This window comes from Bombina bombina, chromosome 6 (assembly GCF_027579735.1).
Source record: "Bombina bombina isolate aBomBom1 chromosome 6, aBomBom1.pri, whole genome shotgun sequence".
Classification (NCBI taxonomy): Eukaryota; Metazoa; Chordata; class Amphibia; order Anura; family Bombinatoridae; genus Bombina; species Bombina bombina.
Genome location: NC_069504.1, coordinates 446346515 through 446361771, shown reverse-complemented (window position 1 = coordinate 446361771; position 15257 = coordinate 446346515). Strand labels below are relative to the sequence as shown.

Below are 15257 nucleotides of genomic sequence, written 5' to 3'. Positions count from 1 at the left end.
TAACAATTTCTGAATGTGTGCCAATATTGACAGTGTGTTTTACAAGTGATCACAATTCCATTATGATTTTCACATTAATACCCCTGAAGCCTCTTATCTGCAATCAAAATATATTATTCTATGTTTCAATAATACTTACTAGGATGTAATGTAGGAACAGACTGCCCCATTCGCCCATCTTTAAGCATTTGTAGAAGTGTGGTCTTTCCTGCATTATCCAGTCCTAAAAAGATCAATTTTCCATTTTTTTTGTACAGACCTTCCAAGCAAAAAACAAACATGGATTTAGAATTAGATTTAGTTATTGTTATTTATTAGAGCAAAAAACTGAAAAGAACAAGGTCTTGAGTTGTAATTTAATATGTATATGTAGGTGCACAACTTCCTTATTCCTTTAGAATAAGGTTCTGTCTTTTTTATGATATCATAATGAATTGGTAGGACCAAATGATCAGCAGCCAAATTATCTTGGTATAAAAATAGATGTCTGCTCCCTAGTCGAACATCACCCAGGAAGGCTTTGATGTAATACCATCTTAGGTGTTTATTCCACAAACATACCAAGTCAGAGCATTTAATTTTCATTTTATGTCTAATTGTATTATAAAAATTAACAAAAAATATACTTTTTGCAAAATATACCCCATCCCTTAACCTCAGTCGGGCTAGCCCCCACCCCCCCAAATACATTTTTTTAAAACAAACTTCATTTAGTTGGTTAGATCTTTGATGGATCAGGTTTGATCAATTGTTGTTTTCATTAAATCTAGCATACAAGGAGCGGTGTTAACAATTATGTGGAGGGGGGACTAACCTGTCATCAGCCCCCTCTTATCAAAAAATTGGAGAACATTTTATTTAATTTAAAAGATATTTGTTAAGTGAGGTATGATCAGCTATTTTTTTTTGTTAGATCTAACATAATTACAGAAATATTAGGTATTAAATTAGGCTGGTCTCCCCAAATAAAAATTTCAGGCAAAAAATGATGCAGTCAAATAGATATTTGTTAAATCAGGTTTGATCAAGTGTTTATAACTTTAGATCTAACAAGCTAAAGCTGGTATTAACAATTATTTGGAGAGGGTGCTAACGCATCATTAGCCCTCCCTTCAGCCCCCTTCAGGTAAGAGCAAATATTTGTTTTGTTAGATCTAATGTAATTACAGATATATTAGGTATTACATTAGGGGTAAGGCAAACAAAGAAACGGAGTCCAGGGAATATAAGTAAAACTTAAACAGTCTTTATTGATGAAGCCTTAAAGGGACAGTATATTATAACATTGTTTTTCCCTTAAAGGGACAGTTTACTCAAAAATGTTCTCCCCTTTAATTTGTTCCCAATGATCCACTTTACCTGCTGGAGTGTATTAAATTGTTTACACGTAGCTCCTTTACCTTTATATTGGCATTTGAAATTGTTAATTTAGCATGTGGTATCCCCACCTATTCTGAAAGTTTGTGGCCGCGCGTACCAGCTATAGATAAGCTTTGTAAACACAGCCAGCAGAAGAAATTACACTCCCAGTCGTATATAGCAGAGATAAGGTAATACAATGTTGATTTTCCATTGTTCTCTCAAAGTACTGGTGATTGTTTTAAGGACAGATATAAGATAAAGAAGCAGGTATATGTGCACAATGTGATACAGTAATGAGATCTGATTATACCTACAAGCTCAACCCATTTTATTAGGTTGTGGCTTCAAAACACAAAATCAGAGCTTTAATATACACAAATAAGCCTTAAAAAGCTAATTTTCATACATTTTTTACTCTGCAGTTGGTAAAAAAAGCAATTGTAAACACATTAAGGGAAAAACTATTTTACAGTATACTGTCCCTTTAATGTGTTTCCAATAACCTTTTTACCAGCTGCATAGCAAAGAGCCAGGCATATATAACCTTAAAGGAACACTGTAATCAAAAATTTTCTTCCGTGTTTCACATAGAGCATGCATTTTTAAGCAACTTTCTAATTTACTCCTATTATCAAATTTTCTTCATCCTCTTGGTATGTTTATTTGAAAAGCAAGAATGTAAGTTTAGATGCCGGCCCATTTTTGGTGAACAACCTGGGTTGTCCTTGCTGATTGGTCAGCACCAATAAACAAGTGCTGTCCATGGTCCTGAATCAAACATTTGCTGGCTCCTTAGCTGAGATGCCTTCTTTTTCAAATAAAGATAGCAAGAGAACAAATTAAAATTGATAATAGAAGTAAATTAGAAAGTTGCTTAAAATTGCATGCTCTATCTGAATCATGATAGAAAAAAATTTGGGTTCAGTGTCCCTTTAAAACAATCTCATAACATTGAATAAAACTGAAAATGCATAGGTTACAACATAAATCATTGATTCTTCTATCACTGATTTAAGCAGGATATCTGTTATTAAACTGCAAGCACAATTTGCTTTCAGGCATATTAATTATGAGGTGATTTCAGATCAACTTGCAAAACAAAAATAGCACCTTTTCTCCTCAGCACATCCTGATTAGTGTTTTGTTTATGTATGTCTAAGGTCATTAAAAACAAAACTATAAAAAGTAATGCTATATTTGCAGTCATGTGTCCATCACACGTTGCGAATGATTGCATTGTAAAGAATGCAGACAAATCACTGTCAGGAATGCTGGGAGCAATATAAAACATGTCTATGTATTGCTCATCAGTACTAACAGATGAGTTCCTCTGTTCCAACTATGTCACAAGGTGAACTGACAATAACTGGTACTATAAAGCAAATTCAATGTGACAAGACAGGTGGCAATAATAATCTGTTGCAAGATGAAAAATGCTGTGCTGCTTTTTTGTGAGTGAAATACAGGATGCAATGAACCTTTGAAAAGTGATTCACGCCTCAGATTTACACAGTTTGTTATCTGCTCCTGCCTTAAATCCAAAAATAAATAGTAGATTGGATTACATTAAATTGTTCAAGCTTTTCATGCTGGTTAACACTTTCTTTTCCAAAATGAAATAACTACTTACCATGCAATTATGTATTACCACAAATTTTACCATTTTAGCAGAAGTTAGCTAAATGATCACATGACAAAAACAGCAATATATCTCACATATCTGAGGATGCAGTTATCCTTAGAAAGCAAATTCTACAGACTTACTTAAAGTTCCTATCCCCATAAATTAAAGGAATAGTAAAGTCCAAATTAAACTTTCATGATTCAGATAGAGCATGTTGTTTTAAAAAACTTTTGCGCTATGAGTGAAAAAGCCTCATAACGCTGCTTTTTCACTACCGCTGCTATTACGAGACTTGCAGGTATAGCTGTACCGCACACTTTTTTGTCTGTCACGCAACATAACTACCACACTTTTTAAAAAGTCTTTTTTCAATGGGACTTCAACAGCGCCGGTATTACAAGTTTGCCTGTCGGGCCAAAAAGTGAGCGGTACAGCCTATAACTACAAGATCTGTACCGTCACCTGAAAGTCAGTAGTTTTTACGTACAAAGCTGTACCATAAAACTCATAACTAAAGTGTTACAAAGTACACTAACACCCATAAACTACCTAATAACCCCTAAACCGAGGCCCTCCTGCATCGCAAACACTAAAATAAAATTATGAACCCCTAATCTGCCGCTCCGGACATCACCGCCACTATAATAAACATATTAACCCCTAAACTGCCACACTCCCGCATCATAAACACTAGTTAAATATTATTAACCCCTAATCTGCTGCCTCCAATGTCATCGCCACTTACATACACTTATTAACCCCTAATCTGCTGTCCCTAACATCGCCGCAACCTACATTACTGTTATTAACCCCTAATCTGCTGTCCCCAAAATTGCCGCCACCTAACTACACTTATTAACCCCTAATCTGCTGCCCCCAATGTCGCCGCCACTATACTAAAGTTATTAACCCCTAAACCTAACCCTAAGTCTAACGTAACCCTAACACCCACTAACTTTAACATAATTAAAATAATCCCAAATAAAAATTACAATTAATACCTAAATTATTCCTATTTAAAAGTAAATAAATACTTACCTGTAAAATAAAACTAATAGTTATATTGTATCTAGCTTATGTTTTATTTTTATTTCACAGGTAAGTTTGTATTTATTTTAACTAGGTAGACTAGTTAGTAAATAGTTATTAACTATTTACTAGCTACCTAGTTAAAATAAATACAAAGTTACCTGTAAAATAAAATCTAACCTGTCTTACACTAAAACCTAACATTACACGAAAATTAAATAAATAAAATTAACAAAATACATTTATCTAAATTACAAAAAAATAATAAACACTAAATTACACAAAATAAAAAAGCAATTATCAAATATTTAAACTAATTACACCTAATCTAATAGCCCTATCAAAATAAAAAAGCCCCCCCAAAATAAAAAAAACCCTAGCCTACACTAAACTGCCAATGGCCCTTTAAAGGGCCTTTTGCGGGGCATTGCCCCAAAGAAATAATCTCTTTTACCTGTAAAAAAAATACAAACAACCCCCCAACAGTAAAACCCACCACCCACACAACCAACCCCCCCCCCCAAAAAAAACCTACCTAAAAAAACCTAAGCTCCCCATTGCCCTGAAAATGGCATTTGGATGGGCATTGCCCTTAAAATGGCATTTAGCTCTTTTACGTTGCCCAAATTCCCTAATCTAAAAATATAACCCACCCAATAAACCCTTAAAAAAACCTAACACTAACCCCTGAAGATCCACTTACAGTTTTTGAAGACCGGACATCCATCCTCATCCAGCCGGGAGAAGTCTTCATCCGAGCGGCAAGAAGTCCTCAATGAAGCCGGGAGAAGTCTTCATCCAGACGGCATCTTCTATCTTCATCCTTCCGACGCGGAGCGGCTCCATCTTCAAGACATCCGGCACGGAGCATGCTCTTTTTTTTGATGGCTCTTGAAGAATGAAGTTTCCTTTAAATGACGTCATTCCAGATGGCGTTCCTTGAATTCCGATTGGCTGATAGAATTCTATCAGCCAATCGGAATTAAAGGTTAAAAAATCATATTGGCTGATGCAATCAGCCAATAGGATTGAATTTTAATCCTATTGGCTGATTTAATCAGCCAATAGAATGCAAGCTCAATCCTATTGCTTGATTGGATCAGCCAATAGGATTAAAGCTCAATCCTATTGACTGATTGCATCAGCCAATAGGATTTTTTACCCTTAAATTCCGATTGGCTGATAGATTCTATCAGCCAATCAGAATTCAAGGGACACCATTTTGGATGACGTCATTTAAAGGAAACTTCATTCTTCAAGAGCCATCGAACGAAGAAGATTCTCCGTGCCGGATGTCTTGAAGAAGGAGCCGCTCCGCGTCGGAATGATGAAGATAGAAGATGCCGCTTGGATGAAGACTTCTCCCGGCTGGATGAGGATGGATGTCCAAAAACTGTAAGTGGATCTTTGAGGGTTAGTGTTAGGTTTTTAAGGGTTTAATGAGTGGGTTTTATTTTTAGATTAGGGGCTTTGGGCAACCTAAAAGAGCTAAATGCCCTTTTAAGGGCAATGCCCATCCAAATGCCCTTTTCAGGGCAATGGGGAGAGAGATTAGGTTTTTTAGGTAGATTTTTTTGGGGGGGTTTGGTTGTGTGGGTGGTGGGTTTTACTGTTGGGGGGATTATTTGTATTTTTTTTTACAGGTAAAAGAGCTGATTTCTTTCGGGCAGTGCCCCACAAAAGGCCCTTTTAAGGGCCATTGGCAGTTTAGTGTAGGCTAGGGTTTTTTTTTATTTTGGGGAGGCTTTTTTATTTTGATAGGGCTATTAGATTCTGTGTAATTAGTTTAAATATTTGATAATTTCTTTTTTATTTTGTGTAATTTAGTGTTTATTATTTTTTGTAATTTAGATGAATGTATTTTGTTAATTTAATTTATTTAATTTTAGTGTAATGTTAGGTTTTAGTGTAAGACAGGTTAGATTTTATTTTATGGGTAATATAAAATAAATGGTTAATAACTATTTACTAACTAGTCTATCTAGTTAAAATAAATACAAACTTAGCTGTAAAATAAAAATAAAACCTAAGATAGCTACAATGTAACTATTAGTTATATTGTAGCTAACTTAGGGTTTATTTTATAGGTAAGTATTTAGTCTTAAAGTGAAGGTAAACTTTGGTGAATGAAAGCCCTTTTTAAAAATACTATTAAAACAGGGGCACTTTCATTCATCAAAGTTTACAAAGCAGCCGTTTTGATTAAAAACTTACCTTTGTTTCTTTTCACAGCTACAGCAGCTTCCCCCTCCTGGAAATTCTCTCTTCACACGTCAGCAATGACTAATCCGGCTTTCTCCAATCACAGCATGGCCTCAGGCAATAACCACCCTGGGGGGAATGCCGTGATTGGAGGAAGCCGGATTAGTCATTGCTGACGTGTGAAGAGAGGATTTCCAGGAGGGGGAAGCTGCTCTGGCGCTGAAAAGAAAAAAAAGGTACGTTTTTAATCAAAACGGCTGCTTTGTAAACTTTGTTGAATGAAAGTGCCCCTGTTTTTAACAGTATTTTTAAAAAACAGGTTTTCATTCATCAAAGTTTACATTCACTTTAAATAGGAATTATTTAGGTAATAATAGTAATTTGTATTTAGATTTTTTTTAATTATATTAAAGTTAGGGGTGTTATGGTTAGACTTAGGTTTAGGGGTTAATATATTTATTTAGTGAGAGTGATGTGGGAGGCCAGAGGTTTAGGGATTAATAACTTTAGTATAGTGGCAGCGGGGATGTTGGGGGCAGCAGATTAGGGGTTAATAAGTGTAGGTAGGTGTCGGCGCTGTCAGGGGCGGCATATTAGGGGTTAATAAGTGTAATGTAGGTGTCGGCGATGTCAGGGGCAGCAGATTAGGGGTTAATAAGTGTAATGTAGGTGTCGGCGATGTCAGGGACAGCAGATTAGGGGTTAATACGTGTAGGTAGGTGGCCGCGACATTGGGGGCGGCAGATTAGGGGTTAATAAGTGTAATGTAGATGTTGGCGACATTGGGGCAGCAGATTAGGGGTTAATAAGTGTAATGTAGGTGTTGGCGATGTCGGGGGCGGCAGATTAGGGGTGTTTAGACTCTGTGTTTATGTTAGGGTGTTAGGTTTAAATATACATTTTCTTTCCCGATAGGAATCAATGGGGCTGCGTTACGGAGCTTTACGCTCTGTTATTGTAGGTGTTAGGCTTTTTTTAGCCGGCTCTCCCCATTGAGCACGAGCTTGTAAAACCAGCTCAAATCAGTGCTGGTATTTGTGTGCAGTATGGAGCTCAATGCTGCCATATTGCCCACAAACGCAGGTTTTTGGAAAGCCTGTAATAGCAGCGCTATTAAAGGTGAGCGGTGGAAATAACTTTCAAGTTAGTACCGAGCCACTCATAATGCAAAACTCGTAATCTGGCAGTTTCTAATTTACTTTTATCCTCAAATTTGCTTTTTCTATTGGTATTCTTAGTTGAAGCTAAACCTAGGTAGGCTCATATGCTAATTACTAAGCTCTTGAAGGCCGCCTCTTATCTGAATGCATTTAACAGTTTTTCACAGCTAGAGGGCATTTGTTCATGTGTTTCATATAAATAACATTGTGCTCATGCATGTGAAGTTATTTAAGAGTCAGCACTAATTGCCTGAAATGCAAATCTGTCAAAAGATCTGAAATAAGGAGGCAGTCTGCAGAAGCGTAGATACAAGGTAATCGCAGAGATAAAAAGTATATTTCTATAACCTTGCTGGTTATGCAAACCTGGGGAATTGTAAATAAAGGGATTATCTATATTTTAAAACAAAAACATTTTTGGTGTTTACTATCCCTTTAAATTAATGAAAATAAATAAACATGCACTATACACTCATTATTGGTTTTGCTTGATTTCACTGTAAATTTCCTTTTGTGTAAAAATTGTTCCCGTCCCACATTCCTGAGAAAGGCTAAAAGTCAAATTCTGTAATGTAAGTATGTTGTAAATTGCCTAAACCAGCTACATGATTCACAGTGATTGTTCAGATCAGTGCACAAACTAATTTAGAGTTAGTCCTAACTGGCGACAACTAACCCCTTTGACACCGGTAATTTAAGAGAAGCACTTGCCCAAAATACTGGAGAATTTATAGCATGTTTGATATAACTTCATTTAAACAAAATAGAGCCTTAGAGAGTCAGAGACACTAGTGAAGCATTATGTCACACTCACATGATATCAGTGAAGGCAGTGGCAGGTCAACGACCTCTGCATCCCCTGTAGTTTCGCCCCTGACCTGACACCTTACACCCCCTGATCCCTATCTGGTATGCCATTACATATGCGGCGTCGCCCGTAAAAGCTGGTGCCGCTGGTTTTTACGCGGTTTTGGTATCCAATATACAGCGCCACATTTAATTACGGCACGTATATCTCACACATCGCCCGCAAATTTTACTCCCATAAGCTAACATGGGACCGCATCGCAAATCGGTATCCAATATTCAGCGCAAGGACCTACGTGGCGAAAATGGAGAAATTTTACTCCATTTTCACCTCGCCACACAAAGGCAGCCTCAGCAAGCCTTGCACTGAGTATGGAAGCACCGTAACTCCTGAAACTGCCTGAAAATATAAACTAACACCTAACCCATGCGCAATATCTATCCACCTGTCAACTGCAATCCCCCATCGCAATAACTAATAAAGTATATTAACCCCTATATCCGCCATCAAACCCACATCGCAAGTAATAACTAAAGTATTAACCCCTAAATCCGCCAACCCCAACATCGCAAACTACCTAATAAAACTATTAACCCCTAATCCGACATTAACCCACAACGCGATAAACCTATTAAAGTATTATCCCCTAAACCGCCAAAGCCTGAATCTAGAGGGTAGTAGATTCAGGAGAAATTTGAGGAAGCATTTTTTTACAGAAAGGGTGGTGGATTCATGGAATAAACTTCCATTTGAGGTGGTAAACACAAAGACTGTAAAGGAATTTAAAAATGCCTGGGACATGCATAAGGCTATCCTAAGGAAAAAGTAACATGTAATATGGGTAGACTTGATGGGCCTTTTTGGTTGTTATCTACCGTCAAATTCTATGTTTCTATGTTTCTAACGCAATAAACCTATTAAAGTATTAATGACTAAACAGCCAAAGCCCACAACGCAATAAAACTATTAAAGTATTAACCCCTAAACCGCCGAAGCCCACAACGCAAATAAATAATTACATTACTAAGCCCCCTAACCTAACACCCCCTAAATGAACCCAAATTACCTAAATTACAAAATACTTATATAGTTACTATTAAAATAAAAAACTTAACATTACTTTAAAAATAAAAAAAACTAAGTATAAATTAAAGGGACAGTCCCAAGATAAACAACTCTTTTGTAGAACAAAATAGTCTAAGCCCCCCTAACAGTAAAACCCCCCACCCACCAAACCCCCCAAAATAAATTAACCTAACACTAAAAAACCTATACTACCCATAGCCCTGAAAAGGGCATTTGTTTGGGCATTGGCCTTAAAAGGGCATTTAGCTCTTTTACGAAGTGTTTTTTTTTTTTTAAAGTAATGTTTGCGATGTTGGGATTGGCGGATTTAGGGGTTAATACTTTAATAGGTTTACTGCAGTGTGGGTTTGATGGCGGATATAGGGTTTAATAGTTTAATTATTACTTGTGGTGTGGATTTGATGGTGGATATATGGGTTAATAGTTTAATAAGGCATATTGAGTTGTGGGGGGTTTGTCGGTTTAAGGGTTAATACTTTTATTAGTTCCGATGAGGGTTTGATGGTAGATATAGGGGTTTTACGTGTCTGCCTTTTTTTTGGGAGGCGTTAGACTGTTACGGGAGATTTTATATATTTTTTATTTTTCTTAGGCGCTGGCAGTTTCTAAAGTGCCGTAAGTTACTAGCGACTCCAGAAATTAATATTTACGCTCATTTATGGACATCGCTAGTTTATCCGACTTACGGCACTTTATGAACTGCCGGCGCCCTATAGGTAATAGCCCGATGTGCAAGGTGAAATTACGGGCAGCGCGGGTTTCAGCGCTAGCACCGAAGCCTGCACCATATATGTAATCTCACCTCAGATCCCTTTCAAACAGCTCTCTTCCCTCCCTCACCCCCACTGGTCACCACCATCTTATGTACTAGCAGAAAGTATGCCACTATGCAGTTTAGTTTTTTTATTATTATTATTAGTATTATTATTATTAGTTATTTATTTTTCTGCATTGTACTGAGTAGTGATCCTCCACAACTTTCTCACCTCCCTGATCCCCCAAATATAGGGTGACTATATTGCTGCTTAAAAAAAGGACATATATGAAAAATACATGTCAGGGCTGTTTAAAGAAATCACAAAAAACGTGTAAATATTAGCACTCAACTACTTATATTCAACAATGTAATATGTAATATTCAGTAAGCAAGAAATAGAAGGTCGGTTTAAAATGTAATGTTTAATAAATGTATATTAAAACAAAAGGTGACCCATATTAAAAACACAAATCATGCATGCACCAGCGCTGCTAAAAAAGTATCGTTGTGTTGGATTGATATCTAGCTAGCCACTTACACAACTAATAATGATATTTTTTACTGATCTACTAGTAATTCACTGATCTACTGATAGTTAATTGTGTCGAGGAGGATATAATATTATATAATAGACAGTATTACATAATCATTAGCGGAATTAATGACGTGTATTGTTTCCAACTATATAATTTGTAAGATTATTGACCGATAAGAAAAAACAGAATTTATGTTTACCTGATAAATTACTTTCTCCAACGGTGTGTCCGGTCCACGGCGTCATCCTTACTTGTGGGATATTCTCTTCCCCAACAGGAAATGGCAAAGAGCCCAGCAAAGCTGGTCACATGATCCCTCCTAGGCTCCGCCTTCCCCAGTCATTCGACCGACGTAAAGGAGGAAAATTTGCATAGGAGAAATCATATGATACCGTGGTGACTGTAGTTAAAGAAAATAAATTATCAGACCTGATTAAAAAACCAGGGCGGGCCGTGGACCGGACACACCGTTGGAGAAAGTAATTTATCAGGTAAACATAAATTCTGTTTTCTCCAACATAGGTGTGTCCGGTCCACGGCGTCATCCTTACTTGTGGGAACCAATACCAAAGCTTTAGGACACGGATGAAGGGAGGGAGCAAATCAGGTCACCTAGATGGAAGGCACCACGGCTTGCAAAACCTTTCTCCCAAAAATAGCCTCAGAAGAAGCAAAAGTATCAAATTTGTAAAATTTAGTAAAAGTGTGCAGTGAAGACCAAGTCGCTGCCTTACATATCTGATCAACAGAAGCCTCGTTCTTGAAGGCCCATGTGGAAGCCACAGCCCTAGTGGAATGAGCTGTGATTCTTTCAGGAGGCTGCCGTCCGGCAGTCTCGTAAGCCAATCTGATGATGCTTTTAAGCCAAAAAGAGAGAGAGGTAGAAGTTGCTTTTTGACCTCTCCTTTTACCAGAATAAACAACAAACAAGGAAGATGTTTGTCTAAAATCCTTTGTAGCATCTAAATAGAATTTTAGAGCACGAACTACGTCCAAATTGTGCAACAAACGTTCCTTCTTTGAAACTGGATTCGGACACAAAGAAGGCACGACTATCTCCTGGTTAATGTTTTTGTTAGAAACAACTTTCGGAAGAAAACCAGGTTTAGTACGCAAAACCACCTTATCTGCATGGAACACCAGATAAGGAGGAGAACACTGCAGAGCAGATAATTCAGAAACTCTTCTAGCAGAAGAAATTGCAACCAAAAACAAAACTTTCCAAGATAATAACTTAATATCAACGGAATGTAAGGGTTCAAACGGAACCCCCTGAAGAACTGAAAGAACTAAATTGAGACTCCAAGGAGGAGTCAAAGGTTTGTAAACAGGCTTGATTCTAACCAGAGCCTGAACAAAGGCTTGAACATCTGGCACAGCTGCCAGCTTTTTGTGAAGTAACACAGACAAGGCAGAAATCTGTCCCTTCAAGGAACTTGCAGATAATCCTTTCTCCAAACCTTCTTGAAGAAAGGATAGAATCTTAGGAATTTTTATCTTGTCCCAAGGGAATCCTTTAGATTCACACCAACAGATATATTTTTTCCATATTTTGTGGTAGATTTTTCTAGTTACAGGCTTTCTGGCCTGAACAAGAGTATCAATGACAGAATCTGAGAACCCTCGCTTTGATAAGATCAAGCGTTCAATCTCCAAGCAGTCAGTTGGAGTGAGACCAGATTCGGATGTTCGAACGGACCTTGAACAAGAAGGTCCCGTCTCAAAGGTAGCTTCCATGGTGGAGCCGATGACATATTCACCAGGTCTGCATACCAAGTCCTGCGTGGCCACGCAGGAGCTATCAAGATCACCGATGCCCTCTCCTGATTGATCCTGGCTACCAGCCTGGGGATGAGAGGAAACGGCGGGAATACATAAGCTAGTTTGAAGGTCCAAGGTGCTACTAGTGCATCTACTAGAGTCGCCTTGGGATCCCTGGATCTGGACCCGTAGCAAGGAACCTTGAAGTTCTGACGAGAGGCCACCAAAAAACTCTAAGCCATCTCCGTGGAGATGTTGCCTGTACAACGGCAAAGAGAATGACTGGGGAAGGCGGAGCCTAGGAGGGATCATGTGACCAGCTTTGCTGGGCTCTTTGCCATTTCCTGTTGGGGAAGAGAATATCCCACAAGTAAGGATGACGCCGTGGACCGGACACACCTATGTTGGAGAAATTAGGAATTGTTTACCTCTAATATTGGAGCAAGAGTATAAATATAAATATATATATATATATCTATATCGTATTTATAACATACTGGTTGAAGCGTTATATAGTTGAATAGCTGATCTCCCACTATTATATTTAATATTAGTGTAAAAGCGTGTAGAAATGGTTGCGTTTTCAAAGAGCACACAATGTAGTAATGTTGGTTGTTAATACTGTCCTCAGGAGAGAGGAAGGAATCCTCAGGAGAGAGGAAGGAACGTACTTCATGTTTATGATGACCACAAATAGTATGGAAATACCTAAGGTTAAATTAATTTAGCCTGTGTCATAGGACACTGCCCTATGGTAAATAAATTATTTAGTAAATCAAATATTACTAGTATTGTACCAATAGGTATACTTTATTATTAGTGAATGATACCGGTGCTATGCTTACAAGAAGGGGAAACCCCCCTTCTATATCAGAAATATGTTCCCCAATTAAGTGGATTCCAATCACTAGGGGGCTAATAGAATACCATAGGTTGTACTGAGGTGATACATCAACATGAGTGTGCTAGGGTGTATAGCTGAAAAGCTGTCTATTGGAACAGCCAATAGAATGCCAGCTCAATCCTATTGGCTGACTGGATCGGCCAATAGGATTGAAGTTCAATCCTGATTGCATCAGCCAATAGGATTTTTCCTACCTTAATTACGATTGGCTGATTACTTTGGGGCAATGCCCCGCAAAAGGCCCTTTTAAGGGCTATTTGTAATTTAGTGTAGGGTAGGGCTTTTTTTATTTTGGGGGGGCTTTTTAATTTTGTTAGGGGGAATAGATTAGGTGTAATTAGTTTAAAAATCTTGTAATTTGTTTATTATTTTCTGTAATTTAGTGTTTGTTTGTTTTTGTACTTTAGATAATTTAATTTAATTTAGGGAATTAATTTAATTATGGTGGTAGTGTTAGGTGTAATTGTAACTTAGGTTAGGTTTTATTTTACAGGTACTTTTGTATTTATTTTAGCTAGGTGGTTATTAAATAGTTAATAACTATTTAATAACTATTCTACCTAGTTAAAATAAATACAAACTTGTAAAATAAAAATAAACCCTAAGCTAGCTACAATGTAACTATTAGTTATATTGTAGCTAGCTTAGGGTTTATTTTATAGGTAAGTATTTAGTTTTAAATAGGAATAATTTAGTTAATGATAGGAATTTTATTTAGATTTATTTAAATTATATTTAAGTTGGGGGGGTTAGGGTTAGACTTAGATTTAGATGTTAATAACTTTAATATAGTCGCGGCGACGTTGGGGGCGGAAGATTAGGGGTTAATAAATGTAGGTAGGTGTCGGCGATGTTAGGAACGGCAGATTAGAGGTTAATAAAATGTAACTAGTGTTTGTGAGGCGGGAGTGCGGCAGTTTAGGGGTTAATATATTTATTATAGTGGTGGCGATGTCCGGTTCGGCAGATTAGGGGTTACATTTTTTTTTAAGTGTTTGCGATGTGGGGGGCCTCGGTTTAGGGGTTAATAGGTCGTTTATGGGTGTTAATGTACTTTTTAGCACTTTAGTTAAGAGTTTTATGCTACGGCGTTGTAGTGTAATTTAGTGTTTTTTTTCCGTACTTTAGTTTATTTATTTAATTTAATTGTAGTTAATTTAGGAAATTATTTTAATTATAGTGTAGTGTTAGGTGTAATTGTAATTTAGGTAAGGATTTATTTTACAGGTAAATTTGTCTTTATTTTATCTAGGTAGTTAGTAAATAGTTAATAAACTATTTAATAACTATTGTACCTAGTTAAAATAAATACAAAGTTGCCTGTAAAATAAAAATAAATCCTAAGCTAGCTACAATGTAACTATTAGTTATATTGTAGCTATCTTACGGCTAGATTTAGAGTTTGGCGTTAGCCGTCAAAAGCAGCGTTAAAGGGTCCTAACGCTGCTATTGACCGCCCGCTGGTATTTAGAGTCAGGCAGGAAAGGGTCTACCTCTCACTTTCTTTCCGCGACTCGAGGCTACCGCAGATCCCCTTACGTCAATTGCGTATCCTATCTTTTCTATGGGATTTGCCTAATGCTGGTATTTAGAGTCTTGCAAGAAGTGAGCGGTAGACCCACTACCGACAAGACTCCAGCCGCAAAAAAAAAAACCTATACTGAGGTCCCCCCACATCGCAAACTATAATATTTTTTTAACCCCTAATCTGCCGCTCCGGACACCGCCGCAACCTACATTATTTCTATGAACCCCTAATCTGCTGTCCCTAACATCGCTGACACCTATATTATATTTAATACCCCCTAATCTGCCCCCCCCCAACCGTCGCCGCCACCTACCAACACTTATAAACCCCTAATCTCAGACCGGACCTCGCCGCCACTATAACAACATTTATTAACCCCTAAACCTCGCAAACCTTATAATAAATTTTATTAACCCCTAATCTGCCTCCCCCAACCGTCGCCGCCAACTACCTACACTTATTAACCCTAATCTGCCGCCCCCAACATCACCTCTACTATA

General features: G+C 37.5%; 1 protein-coding gene across 2 annotated transcripts in view; it reads right to left on the bottom strand.

Annotated features, from left to right (window-relative positions):
- SAR1B (secretion associated Ras related GTPase 1B) overlaps positions 1–15257 on the bottom strand; it is a 236847-nt gene that overhangs the window by 36352 nt on the left and 185238 nt on the right. For both annotated transcript variants that reach the window (XM_053717214.1, XM_053717213.1), the window contains one exon: positions 140–259. In XM_053717214.1, the coding sequence (XP_053573189.1) occupies positions 140–259 (120 nt within the window). The remainder of the gene's footprint in view (positions 1–139; positions 260–15257) is intronic.